Source organism: Hyaena hyaena, unplaced genomic scaffold, assembly GCF_003009895.1.
Source record: "Hyaena hyaena isolate Hyena2069 unplaced genomic scaffold, ASM300989v1 scaffold_547, whole genome shotgun sequence".
Taxonomy (NCBI): domain Eukaryota; kingdom Metazoa; phylum Chordata; class Mammalia; order Carnivora; family Hyaenidae; genus Hyaena; species Hyaena hyaena.
In genome coordinates, this window is record NW_024081177.1 from 238,200 (window position 1) to 258,877 (window position 20,678).

Below are 20,678 nucleotides of genomic sequence, written 5' to 3' on the forward strand. Positions count from 1 at the left end.
ACCATTAGGTTGGTATATAACATCTTCTGCATATAGCAGTCCATAATATGTTTATGGTCACTTAGATTGAACCCATTCTTTACTCTTCTCTTCCCCATGTTTTAGGTATATGGTTCATGCTTTACATCCTTTTATTTGTGAGTTGCTTGACTGATTTTTATAGATATGCTTGTTTTTACTGCTGCTGTACTTCCCACTTTTCTTACCCTCACTTAAGGTCTTTCCTTTCCATTCTGAGTTGCCTTCACCATTTCTTGTAGGGCTGGTATAGTGGTCATGAATTCCTTTAACTTTTGTTTGGGAAACTCTATCTCTCCTTCTATTATGAATGATAGCCTTGCTGGATAGTGTTTTCAGTTGTAGATTTTATCCTTTCAGCACTTTGAATATATCATGTCACTTCCTTCTGGCCTGCATACTTTCTGCTGAAAAATCAACTGATAGCCTTAATGGATTTCCCTTGTATGTAACTGCTTTCTTTTGCTGCTTTTAAATTTCTCTTTCACTACTTTTTGCCATTTTAATTACTGTGTTTCTTGAAATGGACCTCTTGTGTTGATTTTGTTGGGGCATCTCTGCCTCCTGGATCTGGGTTTCTGTTTCCTTCCCCAGATTCAGGAAATTTTCAGCTGTTATGTCTTCAAATAAATTTTCTGCCCTCTTTTTTTTTCATATGTTCGGGATCCATGTAGTATGAATGTTATGACACTTGATTTCTCTAAATCTGTTCTCATTTTGCATATATATATATACATATATATGTATGTATATAAAATCTCTTACCTACTCAGCTTGATTGTTTTCCATTACTCTGTCTTCAGGTCACTGATTCATTCTTCTGCTTCCTCTTGCCTACTAATTATTCCATCTAGTGTATTTTAAATTTTATTTATTGTATTCTTCATCTTGGATTGGTTCCTTTTTATCTCTGTGTTAAGGGTCCCACTGATGTCCTCCACTCTTTTCTCAAATTCAGTGAGTATCTTTATGAGCATCACTTTAAATTCTCTACCAGGCATACTACTGTCTCCATTTTGTTTCGATCTCTTGCTGTGTTTATGTCCTTTTCTTTTATTTGGGACATATTTCTCTGACTCCTCATTTGTGTGTAACTTGTGTTCGTTTCTATGTGTTAGGAAAGCAGCTGTGTCTCCTGTTCTTGAAGGAAGTGGCCTTGTGAAGAAGAGGTCCTGTAGTGCCCTGCAGTGCAGCGCCCGCTATTTATTAGAACCTGGTGCTGCAGGCGTGTCTCATGTGTGCTGTGTGCACCTGCCTGTTAAGGCTGAGCCACTTTGGTTTTCAGTCCAGTCACCTGCAGAGGTTCTCTGTCTGTTGTGGGCAGGGTTTCGTCCCTTTGTTGCCAGTGGGCCAGTCTGGGGCTGCGTTGGGCCTGAGTTGAGTCAGACCAGGCATTTGCCAGAGGTGTGGTAGCACCAAACTGCAGGGCACTTTCCCCATGTTGTCTCCTGAGAAGCTTTTATTTGTGGGCAGGACCTGCGGTCAGACTAGTTGTCTGCCTCCAGCCCACTGCTAGGGCCACAGTCTGACACGTGTGTGTGTGTGTGTGTGTGTGTGTGTGTGGTGGTGGTGGTGGTGGTATCATCTTTCCCCCTCCCCAGAGCTGGAGTCACCTTGAAGTGGTACTGGTCACTGTAGGAGCTACTTGCACACTGCCAGGCTTGTGGCACTGCCCTGGATGAGCTCAGGCCAGGAGTGTATTGGATGGGGTGGATTCGCAAGGTGCTGGAGGGTAGGTGGCAGTGTTAGCAAGTGTGGTAGTGAATGTCTGCCACGCTGGTTCTTACTGGTTCCCACGGCTAGCCATGTGTGTACTCTATGGGGCAGGGGAAGGAAATCTTGCAAGCCAGCTTCTTTCTTCCTGGAGGAGTGTCCCTGTGACTGCTGCCCCTCTGGACTTGTTCTGAGATTCGCAAATAACTTGCCCTCCTGTGTGCCCCAGGCAGTTTTCAAAGTGCTGCTTTTATGCTGTGTCTCCTTCGGTTGTTTGTTGTGCTGACTCTTTTAAGAGCTTGGACTCCACTTCTCTGGCCCTCATGCCCACTGATTTTTAAAATTCCTGGTTTTAAATCCTGCTGATTCTTAGAACTTGAAAAATTCAACCCCTCTGGTTTTCAAAGCCAAATGTAATGGGGATTTGTCTTCCCCACATGGGCTTCGTGGTGTGTATTTCTCTTCCTTTTCCTGGTCTTCTGCTCCCTGCTCCTGCGGATGGCTTGCAGGTGTGTTTAACTCCCCTTTGTGTCTTTGCCCTTCCTACCCTCTTCCTCTTGGCCTCTTATCTACCTGTACTTGTGGAATTTGTTCGGCCAGTCTTGGGGCCATTTTCTGGGTTATTGACACTGATGTGAGTGTTCTCCCGTAGTTCTCCTGGGAGGAGGTGAACTTGGGGCCCTACTCCATCCTCTTCCCTGGAAGTCAGAATCCTTTTTTGTCATTTGGATTTTGACCAAGGTGCCAAGCTAATGCAGCACTTGAAAGGTATTCTTTTCACTAGAAGCTGCTGAAACAATGGGCTGTCCATATGGAAAAACATGAACTTTGACCTTTACCTCATATAACACACAAAAATTAACTTCTGGTTGATCTCAGCACAAATCTAAAAGCTAAATCTATATATCTTCAATAAGAAACAGGAGAAAATCTTTATAAAGGTGTCTTAGTGCAAGGCATAAATAAGATACAGATTATATTTTATATATAATATATATGTGTATCTGACACATCTATCTAGATAAATATGTATATAGTCATATATATAAATTTTTTTCAGCTTAGTAATAGAAAACAGTTTAAAATGGGGGAAAAATTTTGAATTTGACCAGACAGTTCACAAAAGAAGAGAATATGGAAGGTCAATAAACATATGAAAAGATGTTTAGTGTAATTGATCTTGACAGAAATGCAGATTAAAACCACAGTGAGATTCTATTACAGGAACATTTGAAAGTGCACAGGAATGTGGAACAGCTAGGACTCCTACATTGTTAGTGAGACTGTAAAATGGAACAACTACTTTGGAAAACAGTGAAAGTTTGACATACACTAATCATATGATCCAGCAATCTCAGTCCTAAGAATTGATCCAGAGAAATAACATATGTTTACACAAAGACTTGTACACAGCTATTTAACAGCTTTGTTCATAATTGGCAAAGGGCAGAATCACCCATGTTTGTCAGTAGGTGAACGGATAAATGAACTGTGATTCATTCATGCTGTGGAATACAACTCAGCAGCAGTGTACAGGAATCTCAAAAACATGCAACATGCTGAACAAAAGAAGCCAGACACAAAGAGTACATATTGTATGGTTCCATTTATATGAGACTCTAGAAAGGACAAAGTTAATCTTCATTATATGGAGCAGATCTGTTGTTGTTGAGCCAGGATTGAGAAGGACTAACTAAAAAGGACACAAAGGAATCATTCAGAGTGATAGAATTCTTCCATATCTTGATTTTGGTGGTATGTAGATAGTCCTATAAATTTTTCAAAACTCAATGAATTGTACACTTAGAAATAGTTATTTTTGTGTGTGAATTATACCTCAATGAAATTGATTTAAAAATACAGAACAAGTTGATAAACCAAAAATGAAAACTTCAGTGGATGTACTAAATTACAGATTACACATAGTAGAAATGATGATTAGCTCATAGGTAAATGTAAAATAGTAACTGAAATGTAGCACAATGTGATAAACAGATGAAACATTTGAGAGTTTAATTTTTTTTTTTTTAATGTTAATTTCTGAGAGAGAGAGACAGTGTGAGCAGGGGAGGGTCAGAGAGAGAGGGAGACACGGAATCTGAAGCAGGCTCCAGGCTGTGAGCTAGCTGTCAGCACAGAGCCCGATGCGGACTCGAACCCACAAACCGTGTGATCATGACCTGAGCCGAAGTCGGACGCTTAACCGACTGAGCCACCCAGGCGCCCCGAAACATTTGAGAGTTTAAAAGAAATGAAGAACATGAGATGAGGTCTGGTGTCTTTCAGAAGGAGATGTTACAATGGGAAAGGAGTCAAAGAAGTCACAGTTGATAATTTTACAGAACTTTTGAAAGATAACACATTATCAGATCCAGAAAGTGTGACAGATCCCAGTGGGGATAAATAAAAAGAAACCTATATCTACACTTAACAATAACAAAATTGCAAAACTCCCAAAATGAAGGACAAACGTCATCCACTAATGACCAGTATTAGACTATCAACAAATTTGTCGGTATCAGTAATAACTTTTTTCAATGGACTGAAGAGATAATAAAGACTAGCCTAGAGTTTTATACCCAGCAAAATATTTTCTAGGGTGTAGGGGAAAGGAACTTTCAAAGGTTAATTTAAGAAAGAAAATAATTCCAGCAGGGAGGTCTGGGTTTCAGAAAAGATTGGTGAGCAATGACACTGGTAAAATTAAGGGTAAATATAAACAAATAATGACAATATAGAACCATAATAATGTTTAATTTGTGGGGAGGGGATTATAAACAAGTCAGGTTGTGGACTAAATTCTTTCTCATTTTGCAAATACAGTGTTTCTTGTTGATCAAAAATAACCAGGCACGTCAGGAGAGAAGGAAATATGAACAAAAATGAGCCCAAGCAAAAGACAACAGAAATAAGCCACGGGAGTTATTTGATAACTGGTTACCAGACACAGACTTTAAAATAACTGTTGAAAGCACAGATTAAAAAATGACATATGGAATTACAACAGAGAACTGGAAATTATGCACAAGAACCAAGTGCAAATTCTAGAACTGAAAATATAACTGAAATTAAGACTCAGTAGATGGATTTCACAGCAGTGTGGGCATACCTGAATGGAGAATTAATGACCCAGAACCTTTTCTGTAAAGGGCCAGATAGTAAATGTTTTTTAAGTTTTATGGGCTCCATGGTCTCTGTCACAACTGTTCAGCTCTGCTGTTTTATGGTGAAAGCAGCCACAAACAATACATAAATAGCTGTTCTAATAAATCTTCATTTATAACAACAAGCTGTGGTCTGGATTTGGGCTCTAATTTGCTAACCTGCAAACTAGACGATGGCTCAGAAGAAAATACCCAGATCAGTGTGAAGAGAGTCAGCTTTCACAAAGGAAAATCATTTCTAGTTCTTTTTTTATGTACTACGATGTATTTTGACATTTTGGCTAGAATGACTCTTTTTGTGAGAAACCATTGTCTTTCCGTTTTCAGACTGTGCATGGGATTTTGGAGAAGAGCAAAGTTTGCAAAGATCTGACAGTAAAGTATGATTCAAGGCTTCGAGAAAGAGTAAGTAACTTACTTACATACTGTTCTTCATCATAAGTCATCAGTAAACCAGCTCAGTCTATCAGACGCATCCCTGGTAGGGATGTGGAATCGGCTAACATGTTAAGAACCTGCTACATGACAGTGGCTGTTAAGTACCCTCACTGATAGTATCATATTTAATTATGAAATTCGTGTGAGGTAGGCATTCCGAAGGTCTCATAAGAACTAGTACAGAAGAGCATGAGGTAAAGGTGTAAAGTTCTCTTCTCAGCCTCCCCATCCTACTTCCCAATTTAAGGCTTGAATAGACTTTATTTCCATTTTATTTATTTATTACATTTTTTTAAATGTTTTATTTATTTCTGAGAGAGAGAGAGAGAGCGTGAGCAGGGGAGGGTCAGAGAGAGAGGGAGGCACAGAATCCAAAGCAGGCTCCAGGCTCTGAGCTGCCAGCACAGAGTCCGATGTGGGGCTCGAACCCATGAACTGTGAGATCATGACCTGAGCTGAAGTCGGACGCTTAACCCCCAGGTGCCCCTATTTCCATTTTATATACTGGAAATGAATCTTGCTGAAATGGTGACTCAGCTAAGGCCCTGCCTCAATTTCAGATCTGAGATTATCCTCCCAGAGCAGTAATTTTGCTCTTCACTGTGAACTGTGTAATGTGCCTGGCAGCCCTGTGATTTCTTCTGTGCCCAGATAGAAGTGTCAGTGGCTAGGGCATCTTTGAGAATTGCTTTTCATAACTTGCGTGCGTTCTCTTTTCTTGTCCAAAATATATACCAGAGTTCCTACAGAGGTGCTGCTTGGAAAGACTCACTCTATGCCTGAGAATCAGTGCTCCAGTGTTAACACAAGCCTTACGAGTTCAGTGGAACGCTGGACGAGGCCTGCCCTTGCACAGTAGAGAGACCTTCTCAGTGGCCAGGCTCTTCTTCTCACTGTGTGTTCTCTCCCTCAGTCACTGCATCCTCTCCTGTGATTTCAGTTGATTTCCAAATATATATTTTTAGCCTAGATCTCTTGCCTGAGCTCATATATCAAGCTACCTACTTTTTATGTCTGTGTGTGTGCCCCACATCTACTTTCAGCTCAGTGGAGTGCACTATCTTTTCTCCACGTGGCTGCTGCTTTATTTACCCAGTCGTTCAAACTATGCATTCTTTTTTTTAATGTTTTAATTTTTATTTATTTTTGAGACAGAGCATGAATGGGGAAGGGGCAGAGAGAGGGAGACACAGATTCGGAAGCAGGCTCCAGGCTCTGAACTGTCAGCACAGAGCCCAGCATAGGGCTCGAACCCATGAACTGTGAGATCGTGACCTGAGCCGAAGTTGGACGCTTAACCAACTCAGCCACCTAGGCGCCCCTCATACTACACATTCTTAACTTCCTTGCTTCCCACGTGCATATCCTCCCATCATCTTGTCACTTTGGCCACTGTGTAATAGTTCCTGAGCCCTTCGTCCCTCTGCAAACCCACTGCTGCCATTCTGCTGCATCCAGTGTCCCCTGTCACCTGGATCACCTAGAACAGTGATTCTCCTGCCTTCTGCCTTGCTCTTGCTTTCTGACCTACTCTCCACACTGCAGCCAGAGTAATCTCTGGAAAACTTGGTTGCTGTGCTCCTGTATAATACAGTTCACCGTTTCTTTTTTATGCTCGGAGGCCGTCCAAGCTCCAGCTTGGCTGTCAGCATGTCATAGGATATGATCTGTTGCCTCCATCTGCTTCCTTCTTTCCTGTGCTTACTGCCCAGGCTTAATAGTATTAGTGAGCATTTGCACAGTGCCCACCACACACTGGCAAGGCTCTCTGCACGGCAGGTTTGTTAATCTTCACAATACCCTGATGTTGTGAAGATTTAAAATCTCATTTTTACAGTTGCAGAAACCAAGGCACACAGAGGTCAAGTCCATGGTCATAGAGCTAATGATTTTTAACAGTCTCCTTTATAACAAAGGTTGTTCCAGTTATAATTAAGAATATAAGAATTGGGCACCTGGGTAGCTTAGTTAAGTGTCCAACTGCACTGCCAGCCCGGAGCCTGCTTGGGATTCTCTTCCCCTCTCTCTGCCCCTCCACTGTGGTGGCGGCTGCTGCTGCTTCTCTCTCTCAAAATAAATAAACTTAAAGAATGGGAATGTAAACTGTTGCAGCCCCTCTGGAAAACAGTGTGGAGGTTCCTCCAAAAATGAACAATAGAACTCCCCTATGACCCAGCAATAGCACTGCTAGGAATTTACCCAAGGAATATAGAAATGCTGATGCATAGGAGCACAGGTACCCCAATGTTCATAGCAGCACTCTCAACAATAGCCAAAACATGGAAAGAGCCTAAGTGTCCATCAACGGACGAATGGATCAAGAAGATGTGGTTTATCTATACGATGGAATACTACATGGCAATGAGAAAGAATGACATCTGGCCTTGTGTAGCAACATGGATGGACCTTGAGGGTGTTATGCTGAGCAAAATAAGTCAGGCAGAGGACGAATATCATATGTTTGCACATATAGGAGGATTAGGAGGAACTTAACTGAGGAACAAGGGGGAGAAGAAGGGGGGAAATGGTGGGGGAAAGGGAGAGAGGCAAACCATGAGACACTCTTGAATGTGGACAAAAACTGAGGACTGATGGATGTGGGGTTGGATGGGGAGCATGGGCACGGAGGAGGGCACTTGTGGGGATGAGCACTGGGTGTTATATGGAAACCAACTCGACAATAAACTATTTGTAAAAAAAGAAAAAGAAAGAAAAACATGAACTTAAAGAATTTGAACTTAAGAATTGGAAGAGCACCTGACAAATGTGCAAGTGCTCCTATAAAATAACATTTAATTGTTGGATTTCTGTCTGATGGTAGTGGTAGGATTTGGGGGCATCATCAGTATAAACCATAAATAATGATTTATCTCTATTCTGTATGTAAATCAGTTATCATTGCAGCCAATTAAAATTAGGAATAGTTTGGGCAAAAATATGGTTAAAATTTCTGCCATGCACAAGTATGGTGAATATTTTGGTATGTGTGCTCTTGGCTTTTTTCATGTTAGTCTGTCTGTTTGTCTATCTGATTGTGTGTGTACTTTTCTAAATGTATCCCTTCTCTATGTGTTGTTTTTTAACCAGATTTTCTCCCTATGTTATCAGTGCCCCAAAATGCACATGAATATGATCACCTAATTAGTGACTATATTATTCCAATAAGTGGATATTGTATAGCTATTACTACTGGTGGATGCCTAGGTTGTGACTAGATTTTACACTCCTGTAAATAATATTAAAATAAGCATTTTTTTGTGGTTGATTCTTTATATACATGCCTAATACATTTCCTAGAAATGAAATTGTTGAGAATGTACTTTAAAAAAAAATTTTTTTTTTAATGTTGTATTTACTTCTGAGAGAGAGCGAGCGAGCGAGCAGGGGACGGTCAGAGAGAGAGGGAGACACAGAATCTGAAGCAGACTCCCGGCTCTGAGCTGTCAGCACAGAGCCTGATGCAGGGCTCGAACCCACAAGGGTGTACTTTTTAAAAAGCCTATTATACATATTGCAGAATTTCCTTCCAGAAAAGTTGTGCCAGTTTGTACTTCGATGAATGATGTAGGAGAATTTTTCTCACATAAACAGTAGCTATGGGTAGTCTCTTTGGGTTTCCAATTTAGTAGCTTCTGAAAGGTACCGTTTTAATTTCCACATTATAGATTCCTGAGGAGTTTCTTGGCCGTTTGTATGTCTTTTTGTGACTTCTGTGTCCTTTGCTGTGGCTCATTCTTTACGAATCTAAAAAGTTAATGAGCTTTGAAATCACACAGATGTGGCTTTGAGTTTCAACTTTGCTGATTATTAGATATGGGAATATAGGCTAGTTGCTTAACCTCTCTGAAATTCTGCTCTTTCATTCATAAATATGGTGGTGAAAATGCCCATCTCAGTGTGTGTTATTGTGAGGTGGCCGACTTGGTCGCCGCACATGTTCATCTCTGGCCCTGGGATCTGTGCAGATCTCCCTGTTTGTCCAATAAACCCACACTGTCTGCTTGAGTGTGTTGTTCCATATAACGCATCTGGACACAGTGTCTAATTCAAGGTATGCGCTGTGTTTCCTAGTGTTCACAGCCCTCTACTAAGTATGTTCTCATTATTGGTTTAAAGGATAGAATAAAGTAAGTGGAAGGAAGCCAAGCTTCTTGCCAGAATGATTGTTCTGAGTTTGTCATAAGCGTGTATTTAATTGTTGTATTGCAAATTGATTTGAGGCACTTTTGTCTATTGGATCATTGCAGAAATACGGGGTTGCAGAAGGCAGGGCACTAAGTGAGCTAAGGGCAATGGCCAAAGCAGCTGGGGAAGAATGCCCTGTGTTCACGCCACCCGGAGGAGAGACATTAGACCAGGTACGTAGCCCTGGGGCATGCTGCCACGTGGCTGTGGATGAACTTGCCTCGTCAGAGTCCCTAACACCGAGTTTGGTTTATCAGTGAGAGGTCCCTAAATCTCATTGAAGCAGTTTGAAAGTTGTTTGGTTCGTAAACCAATTCTACATGGTGTGTTTGTTTTTCCTTTTTAAGCTGTCTTTTTATTTACTGTTAAGTTGGCAGATATTGCCAGTAATGGATTTAAAAGGATGTGTGTTAAGATGATACTTGAAGAAAACTCTTTGAATATGAAGCGGTGGCACCAGCAGGCAACAGGGTAGGTGAGTGCGGTGCTGTTCAAGGAGAGCAGCAGGCAAGACACTTGAGGCAAAATAAGTCAAGTCTCAAAGTCTTCAAGCCTCTCCTGCGACTTTAGCTCTGTAAGTGACATCATCACTGTGCTTGAATTTCCTTAAAGTGTTCTGCTTTTAAAATTCCTATTTTTTATTTTCATAATTTTCTCATAAAGAGTTTCTGTTTAGTAACGGCAAGATCTTCTGTCCTTGTCACGTCGATGTGCTCTTGGTGTCTTTTCCTATTTAACAGTGTTACATGGGCTTCTTGTTACTTGTAAATTTCCTCAACTAGACTGTAAGTGCTCTGAAGGAAAGAAGTAGAAATGGTATCTCATTCATTTTTGTCCCTCGATGTGCTTCCATAGTTCCAGAAATACCTGGGCATTGTCTACTGATTGAATGAATAGAAACAGAATTTCCTCTGCTTATGTTGCACTTATATTGATATATTAGAAAATCCAATCAGTTATGTTTTAGGTATATATTTTAAGACTATCATTAGTGGTGCTTTATTTAACTTGTATTTCTTTTCTTGTAGGTGAAAATGCGTGGAAAAGACTTTTTTGATATTCTTTGTCAACTGATTCTGCAAGAAGCAGGTGAAAATGAACAGTTTTCCCAAGGAGCTCCAAGCAGCTGTCTGGAAACTTCTCTGGCAGAGATATTTCCCTTAGGAAAAACCTGTCCCTCTGAATCTAATTCAGACATCAGAGCTCCAGGATTAGTCGCCAGCGTCTTAGTTGTGAGTCATGGCGCTTACATGAAAAGCCTGTTTAATTATTTTCTGACTGACCTTAAGTGTTCCTTACCCACAACTCTGAACAAATCTGAATTTATGTCAGTCAGTCCCAACACAGGGATTAGTCTCTTTATCATAAACTTTGAGAAGGGACAAGAAATGAAGCCAGCAGTTCAGTGTGTTTGCATGTACCTACAGGATCATCTAAATGGAATGACTGAAACTTGCTAAGTTTAAATCTACATCAAAATCTAGCAGTTTTGAACCTCTGAGGGAGTGCCTTTGGCTTTATTTCCATCCTCTGCTAGTGCTGATTTGTACAGCAGGTTATAAAGCTTGACTGGAATCATGGCCACAGAGAACACTAATGGAAACCATTTAGGACTGACTTATTTTGTCTTGTGTACAGTTGGCATTTTCCAAAGTGATTTTACCACCCTGTTCAGTTACATCTCTGGATTGTAAATGGATCAAGGAATTCAGTATTGCAAATTGAGGTATTAATGACCTTGTGACTATGGGTTTTTTTTCCCCCATTTTATGTTGATTTTTTTTAATATCTGAAAAATCTAGCCTGTTTTATTGGCTCTTGGTAAGATACTGTATGTTTTCTACTATCTCGTTCAGTGCTTGAAAGAAGGAACTATTTATAATTCTCACTGCATATTTATAGTGAGAACACACTGTATTTTAAAAGTCTCTAAATTAAAAATTCTTAACCATCCTCAGTTTATATAAAGCAAAATGACACTAAAATTTTTAATCTAGAAATCAACTGTTGGAATTTTTAACTCTTGGAGGGTTTGAAATGTGGATGAATACAGATTATGATTGCAGATTGGTCTGATGAGGAAGAATTTAAAGCATCATATTGACTAAGACACATTAAAGAAGGAATCTCTGAGCAAAAGAAGATAAAAGAACAGCTCTTTCTCATCCAACTTATATAGGCTGAAGAATGTAGTTTGAGGAAGGCTTTAAAAAGAGTTCATGGTTACTAGTGTAGTACACAGTAACCTCAGAAGGAAAAGACTCTTCCTTGGAAACAATGTTGCTCTTGCTCTGATAATTGTTTTTGTGGAAGGTACAGTTGCCTCTTTTTTCCACCAGATGGCACTTGGAGAAGAGGGATTTTGGTTAACAGAATTTTGTACATAAGATTGGCCCCTCAAAAGTCCTTCCCTAAATTAAAGTCTTTTACAGGTAGTTTGCTTTTAACTTACCATGCTGACGAATGCTGTGAGTCTCAACGTACGAGAGTATTAATACTAAAGTTTGCCAGTTAAGGCTAAAATCACATATGGTCAAAATTTACTTTGGACAGCATTTAAGTCGCTCATCAAGTTTGGTGTTAGTGTTCTCAGCACGCCCATCCCTGCGCCTTCCCTGCAGAGAGCATGTGGATGAGCACTAGGGGGAGCGCTCCACAAGGGAAAACTTGAAAAGGACGAACAATAATAAATGTCCACATTCTCACCATCCAGAAATAATAACTGCCCCCTTCTTCCGTTTTTCTTTTCTTTTTTTTTTTTAAGGAAGCAACACACTGAGATGTAAGTGAGCTTCTTTAACCAGGTCCCTCAGGGCTGTGCCCCCTTGCACCTTGCAGAAGCCAGCACCACAGTGCGACTGTATCTGCATCCATCCTTTATGTTTTTACCTATGATTGTAGGGAGGTGGTATTGCTGCAGAGTTCGTTTTTAACATGTACATAAATATCACCAGTCTGTATTCTGTATTTTCACTTATTATATCATGGGTTTCTATGTATGTATGGATCCACTTATTATCACTGTATTCTATTAAATAAATGTGGCACATGCTCATTTTGTCTCCTGTGAGTGGACATTTGGGTGTCATCAGTATGTCCTTCTAGCAACAGCCTTCTGCGTCTCTCTCTGTAGTGTTTCATAAAAAATGGTGCGTCTCCAATTTGACAGGAGTCCAGTGGGTTTTCAAAATGGCTGTCCTGGTTTCCAGTCTTACTGGCAGTACTTGAAAGTTCCTATTTTCCACATTTCTGTTAGCATGTGATACCGTCTAACGAAATCCTGTAACTTTGATGTGTGAAGAGTATAATGTCGCTATTTTCATGAGCTTTTGTGTGATTGCTAATGAGTCTGGTTGGGTTTTTTTCTCCATGTATTTTTTAATGTTTTATTTATTTTTGAGAGCAAGAGAGATAGAGCACAAGTGAGGAAAGGTCAGAGAGAGAGGGAGACACAGAATCCGAAACAGGCTCCAGGCTTTGAGCTAGCTGTCAGCACAGAGCCCGATGTGGGGCTCGAACCCACGAATCATGAGATCATGACCTGAGCTGAAGTCAGATGCTCAACTGATTGAACCACCCTGGCGCCCCTCTCATGTATAATTACAGGATACCCTCACTAGTGAATCACTGGTATATGTTCTTTGCCTGTTTTTTTTGTTTGTTTTTTGTTGTTGTTGGCTTTTTCTTAGTGAGCTGCAGAGGTAACATTGTAAACATCTTCCAACTTACTTGCCTTTTACATATGTTTATCAAGCATTTCATGTCCCTGTTTTTCTGTTAAGTCAGATTGCTGTATCCTGTTTTGTTATGGTTTGTCTTTAAGAAGCTTTTCCTATCAGGAGGTTATGTAGTGGCCTCCTGCTTTCTTATAGCTTTGGATGACTTTTGAATGCCAAATCTTTAGATTATCTGGACATTATTTTTGTATAGAATAAGGTAAGAATTCAGTTTTGTATTTTTTCCCGGGTGGTGAAAAAGTTACCCGGAATCATCATTACAAGTCTCTCCTTCCCAAATGGTTTGTGATCCACCTCTTCTCATCCCTCCATGGGCCCATATTTGCTGGAGTCTATCTGTGGACTTTGTTCTTAGTGAGGTATGTATTCCCATAACAGTCTCATAGTTAGTTACTGTGGCTTTGCACCTGGATCTCTCGTAGGGCAACTCCTTGTTTCATTTCTTTTTTTTTTTTTTAGTTGAAGTATAATACAGTGTTTTATTCATTTCAGGTGTACCATATAGTGATTCAACAATGCTGTACATTACTCAGTGCTCATCATGATAAGTGTGCCCTTAATTCCTTTTACCTGTTTCACTTCTCTTCCACTCCCCACCCCACCTCCCAGCCTCTCTGGTAACCACGAGTTCACTCTCTGGATTTAAGAATTGGTTTCTTTGTCTCTTTTTCCCTTTGTTCACTTGTTTTGCTTCTTAATTGTTACGTGAGTGAAATCATATGGTATTTGTCTTTCTCTGACTTATTTCACTTAGCATAAGTTCCATCCATGTTGTTGCAAATGGGCAGATCTCTTTTTTATGGCTGAATAATATTCCATTGCATATATATACCACATCTTTATCCTTTCATCTATTGATGGACACTTGGGTTGCTTCCATGTCTTGGCTATTGTAAATAATGCTGCAGTGAACATATGGGTGCAGGTATCTTTTTGAATAAGTGTTTTCATATTCTTTGAGTAAATACCCAGTAGTGGGATTACTGGGTCATATGGTAATTATATTTTTAATTTTCTGAGAAACTTCCATACTGTCTTCCACAGTGGCTGTACCCAGTTTGCGTTCCCATGAGCAGTGAATAATGGTTCCTTTTTCTCCACATCCTTGCCAACACTTGTTACTTGTGTTTTTTATTTTAGCCATTCTGACAGGTGTGAGGGTGTATCTCAGTGTGATTTTGATTGTGTATTTACCTGATGATGAGTGATGTTGGACATCTTTTCATGTATCTGTTGGCCATTTGTATGTCTTCTTAGAAAAATGTCTCTTCGAGGGCACCTGGGTGGCTCAGTCAGTTAAGCGTCCGACTTCGGCTCAGGTCATGATCTCAGTTAGTGGGTTCGAGCCCCATGTCGGGCTCTGTGCTGACAGCTAGCTCAGAGCATGGAGCCTGTTTCAGATTCTGTGTCTCCCTCTCTCTCTGACCCTCCCCTGCTCACACTGTCTCTCTCTCTGTCTCAGAAATAAATAAAACATTTAAAAAAATTTAAAAAAAAAATGTCTCTTCAGATTTTCTGCCCAATTCTTAATTAGATTATTTATTATCTAAATGCTGGGTTGTATATATTTTTTATATATTTTGTATATAAATATATATTCTTTATATATTTTGTATATTCTTAATATATTTGGTATATATTCTTTATATATTTAATAATATATATTATAGTCCATATATTTTGTATATTCTTAATATATTTTGTATGTATTCTTTACATGTTTAATAATGTATATAATATATTCTTATATATATATTCTTTATATATTAACCCCTGATCAGATTATCATTTGCAGATATCTTCTCTCACTTGGTAGGTTGCCTTGTTTTTTTGGTGGTTTCTTTGCTTTGCAAAAAAACCTTTTATTTTGCTATAGTCCAGCAAAGTACTATATTTTGCTTTTGTTTCTCTTGCCTGAGGAAACATGTGTAGAAAAATGTTTCTATGGCTTATGTCAAAGAAACTACTGCCTATATTTTCTTCTAGGAGTTTTATGGCTTCAGGTCTCATTTTGAGGTCCTCAGTCCATTTGGGGTTTAGTTTTGTGTATGGCATAAGAAACTGGTCCAATTTTCATTCCTTAGCACGTGGCTGTGCCGTTTTCCCTCGCTGTTTGGTGAAGAGATCATCTTTTCCCCATTGCGTGTTCTTGTCTCTTTTGTCGTAGATTAATTGACCATATGTATGGGTTGATTTCTGGACTCTGTTCTTTCATTTTGCTCTATGTGGCTATTTTTGTGCCATTTTTCTTGTTTCATTTTTATAGTTGTCCTAGCTATTTTTGCACCTATATTCTTCCATATAGGAAGAATCGATTTCCAGAAAAATTCAGTTGCACGTTTATTTGGAATCCCATGCATTTGTTCATTTATCTCGTCACTCAATACATTATTTTTCAAGCATAGCACATACGTGCCAAGTGTTAGAAGAACTATTAGAACTGTTATAAGAGCTGCAGATATATAGAAATGGACAAAAAGTAGACAAAGTCTCCATCCTTGTGGAGTGTATAGTCTGTCAGGAAGACAGGTAAATATGTAACAAGTCAGAGTGTGGTCAGTGGGAGAGAGTAATTGAGCAAGGTAAGGGGAATCGAGATGGGAGGGAGGATGCTGCTTTATTAAAGGTAAGTGCCAGGGGGCTTTCCAAGGCATTCACAAAAGTTGTAAAGGGAGTGAGTGAGCTCTGCTCATCTCCGGGAGAAGAACACCCGAGGCAGGAAGTTGAGAGTGCAGAGACCCTGAGGAGAGATCTTGCTTTGCGTATTTGACCTGTAGTGGGGAGTTGGGAGAGTCATGGCAGAGGTAGACTAAGGGAATGGGGAGGTGGTATGGCCCTGTGGCCCATGCTAAGGATTATGGAGAGCATTTGTTGATTGATTAATATCTGAGGGGAGCAGTCAATGACATAGGAACAGTCTCTGGTTAGAAGACCTGTGTGCAAGTTCTAGTCCTGGCTCATAGTGGTTTTGTGACTGAGCAAGTCTCTTAATGCCCCTGAGCTGCTGTTTCCTTATGCTAAAAGGAGAATAACTGTAGTAATGTATGTACATATGTGTCTGCTTTGGTAGCCTTTTGGTTTTGATATGTCAAACCTACAGAAAAGTGGCAAGAATAATACAAGGAATTCCTGTATACCCTTTACCAAGATTCCCCACTTGCTTACATTTTGCCACATTTGCTTTGTCATTCACCGTGTGTGTGTGTGTATACACAAAAAAATTGTTTTTCCTGATACTTATTATTAGATTCAGGTTGTGTTTTTTGTTGGAATTACCCTGAAGAGGATGATGTATCACCAAGTTCGTCCACCATAAAGTTGCTATTTATGTCATTCCTCCTGAGTTTCTACCTTCTCTGTTAGTCTTCACTGATTATTTTCTAACTCCGTTTTTGATTCTGTATTTACTAGTTGGTATCTTAAGTTAAAAAAAAAACTTTCCCGGGGCACCTGGGTGGCTTAGTCGGTTAAGCGTCCGACTTTCGCTTAGGTCATAATCTCGCGGTTCATGGGTTCAAGCCCCGCGTCGGGCTGTGTGCCGACTGCCAGCTCAGAGCCTGGAGCCTGTTTGGAGGCTGTGTCTCCCTCTCTCTCTGGCCCTTCCTTGCTCACGCTGTCTCCTCTCTCCTCTAGAAATAAATAAAACATTAAAAAAAAAAAACTTTTCCTTCTTCCCTACCTATTTATTTATATCACTGTAAACTCGGGTATTCAATGACTCAGAATCCAGTCTTACTGTTATTTTGTGCTCATGATTGTCTCGGATGTGTCCTGTACGAACTGTTTCAAGATGCTTCTTGTGTTCTGTTGATTGATTCCCATTGTTCTTTAAGCACATCTTTACTTTCTGTCATAACAGGATGCTCTCAGATTATTCTTTTCCAGCCCCAGTCCTGGGAATCCACTTCTCCAAAGACCCTTGTTCCTTTTAGTGGAAGTGGCATTTAGAAACCAAAATCTGAATGCCGGGTGTGCTCATTGCTAATCTTGTCTTCCTTGTTACTGTTGCATTAAATTCTAGTGTACAAACCACATTCTCTTCTGTTGTTGAGCACATAGATTACTTCTAGTTTGGGGGCCATTATGAAAAAGCTGCTAGAAATACCTTTTTTTTTTTTTTTTTTTACATGCCTTTTGTGGATATATGTCTTCATTCCTCTTGGGTAACCATTTAAGAGTATAGTTGCTGGGTAATAAGGTAGTTGTGGGTGTATGTTTAATATATAAAAAATTTGACCTTTCTCCAGGGTGGTTGTATCATTTAATGCTCACCAATGAAGTATGAGAGCTCTAGGTGCTTCATATTCTTACCAACATTTGATATTCCCAGTCTTCAATTTTACCCATGATGGTGGATATGTAGTAGTATCTTGCAGAGGTGGTGATTTTTCATTTTCTTATTCACTAATGATTTGGAGCACTTTGTCACATACTCATTACCTATTTATGTAACTTCCTTTGTGAAATGTCTGTTTTGTTTAAATTGTGGTTTTGCTATTGAACTCTTTATATATTTTAGAGATACAAGTTCTTTGTCAGCTAAAGGTGTGCATGTGTGAGTACATATGCTTTGATGTATACATAATATTCTGGTTTTTATATTTGATAATATAATGTTTTTTCAAAATAGTGTTTTTAATGAGAAGTTGTTAACTTTTGTAAGACTGATTTACCATTGTGTTTATGATTATTGCTTCCTGTTTTCTAAGAAATCCGTGCCTAACCTGGTTTATGGAGATTGTTTTTTTTACGTTCAGGTCTTTGATCTATCTGGAATTAAGTTTTGTGTAAGGGGTTGAGGTTCATGGTTTTTGACACAAATATCCGGTTATTCTGTCAGCATTGGAGAAGACTTTCCTGTCTCCCTGAATCGCTTTGGCTCTCCTTTGTTAAAAATCAATTGACCATGTAAATGTGGGTCAATTTTTAGATTCCTTATTGTCCTTTTATTTGCTGTTTCAGGTCCTTTGCATTTCCATATACATTTGTTCTGTTTTGTTTTTTAATTTTTTAAAAATAGTTTATTGTCAAGTTGGTTTCCATATAACACCCAGTGCTCATCCCCACAATCCATACACATTTTGTAATAGACTTTGTTTTTAAAGTAACTTTTAGATTTACAAAAGCTTATTTTTATTTTTTTAATGTTTACTTTTGAGAGAGAGAGTGAGACAGAGACAGAGCATAAGCAGGGGAGAGACACAGAGAGAGAGAGAGGGAGAGGGAGACACAGAATCTGAAGCAGGCTCCAGGCTCTGAGCTGTCAGCATAGAGCCCGATGTGGGCTCGAACTTACCAACTGTGAAATCATGACCTGAGCCGAATTTGGATGATTAGCCAACTAAGCCACTCAGACACCCCTAGATTTGCAGAAACGTTTAAAGGTACTATCAAGAGTTTCCATGTAGCCTATGCTCAGTTTCCTCTATTATTGATATATGTTAATATGGTACACTTGTTGCAATTAATGAATCACTATTGATGCATTATAGATTTCCTTAGTCTTTACGTGGTATCTTTTTGTTCCAGAATTCCCAATCCCATTTCATACCACATTGAATTTAGTTGTCATGTCTCCTCAGGGGTCCTTCTTGGTTGTGACAGTTTATTAGACTTTCATTTTGTGTTTTGTTTTTAAATAGTGATTTTTTTAAAAAGTTTATTTATTTTAAGACAGAGACAGCATCAGTGGGCAGAGAGAGAGGGAGAGAGAGAATGCCAATGTGGGGCTCAAACCCATGAAGCCACGAGCTTGTGAACTGAGCCGAAACCAAGAGTCAGATGCTGAGCCACCCAGGTGCCCAGACTTTGATTTTTGACCACCTTGGAAGCTTTGAGGAGCACTAGTTGGATGTTTTGTCAGATCTCTACAGGAATTTGATTTTTTTCTCATGATTAGAGTTGGCTTATAGTTTTTTGAGAGAAGAACACAGAGGCAAAGTATTATTTTTATCACATATCAAGAGTACGTACTATAAACATTACTTATTTCATTTGATTATTGATGTTGATTGATTTTGATGTTGAGCTTGATCACCTGGCTGAGATAGTGCTTGTGAAGATTCTCCTTGGTGAAGTTCCATACTGTACCCTTTGGGAGAAAGTCAGTGTGCATAGTGGGGGTTTATGCCTCCCTCCTTGAGGACAGAGTATCTACATAATTTTTTTTGGAACTCTGCCTGAGAGATTGGACTCTTTTTCATTTATTTATTCAATCATTTTACTTTTTCTGTAAGATTTTGAATTTTTGAGTTGAGACTTGTTTATTGGCTCAGCATGTATCTTGATGGATATTTTATATATACTTGGAAAGAGTATATACTCTGTAGTTGTTAGGTTTAGTGCCTTTGGATGTAAATTATATGAGGTTCATTAATAGTGTTGCTCAGATATTTCTATCCTTACTGATTTCTTTGCCTCTTTGTTACTCGCTAAGAGAATTGTGCCCCCTCCCCTCCTCCCTAAATTCATAAATTGAAGCCCTAGTCCCAAGTAATTCAGAATGTGACTGTATTTGGACATGGAGCCTTTTAAAAAGGTGATTAAGTTAAAATGAGGCCAACAGGGTGGGACCTAAGCCAGTCTGACTCGTGTCCTTAAATGAAGAGGACACAGAGACACTAAGGGTTGCCTGTGCATGGAGAGAGGACTGTGCGAAGACATGCAAGAAGACCACCATTTCTAAGCCAAAGTGAGAGGCCCAGCCAGACCTCCAGAACTCTGAGAAGAATAAATTTCTGTTGTTTAAAGCCACTCCAATCTGTGGTATTTTGTTAGTTTTGCCCTAGCAAACTAAAACAGCACCTTTCCATCCATCCTTTATAGACAACTTATAGTTGGGTATTTTTATTTAATCCAGTCTAACCATTCCTGCCTTTGGTTGTAGCATGTCATTGATATATCCTGTAATTACTGATATGAGTGGATTTAATCTCTCATTTTTCGTTGGTTCCATCTTATTTTTGTTCTATTCTTCTCTGCCTTTTGAAATTATTGAATACTTTTTAGTAATCACTTTTAATATGTCCATTGGCTTTTTACCAATACTTGTTTGCATTATTATTGTTGTGGTTATTTTAGGAATTACAGTATGCAATATTTGTAACTTACCCCATATAGGTTATACTGTATGGTGATTTCACATATAGTGTTATCCTGCAAACATTTGTTTTGTTTAATCTTCTCATCCAGTGTGATCATTTTGCCATATGTATCCACCTTCCTATATCATAAGCCCCACAGTACCACATTGTAATTTTTGCTTTAAGTAGTAAAGAAACCAAGGGAAAGAAGTATACCATATATACATATACATACATACATATATATATATATACACATACATACATACATATATATATATACATAGATATATATACTTCTAGCTGATTACCTATTTGTAAAGCCCTATTTCTGCAACAGT

General features: G+C 39.2%; 1 protein-coding gene across 1 annotated transcript in view; it reads left to right on the plus strand.

The window, feature by feature from the left end:
- The window catches only part of TIGAR (TP53 induced glycolysis regulatory phosphatase), a 28,144-nt gene extending 15,571 nt beyond the window's left edge, over positions 1-12,573 (plus strand). Inside the window, exons 4-6 of the mRNA XM_039255775.1 lie at positions 5,223-5,300; positions 9,581-9,691; positions 10,547-12,573. Coding sequence (XP_039111706.1) covers positions 5,223-5,300; positions 9,581-9,691; positions 10,547-10,978 — 621 coding nt within the window. The 3' untranslated portion in view covers positions 10,979-12,573. The remainder of the gene's footprint in view (positions 1-5,222; positions 5,301-9,580; positions 9,692-10,546) is intronic.
- The last annotated feature ends 8,105 nt before the right edge of the window (positions 12,574-20,678 follow it).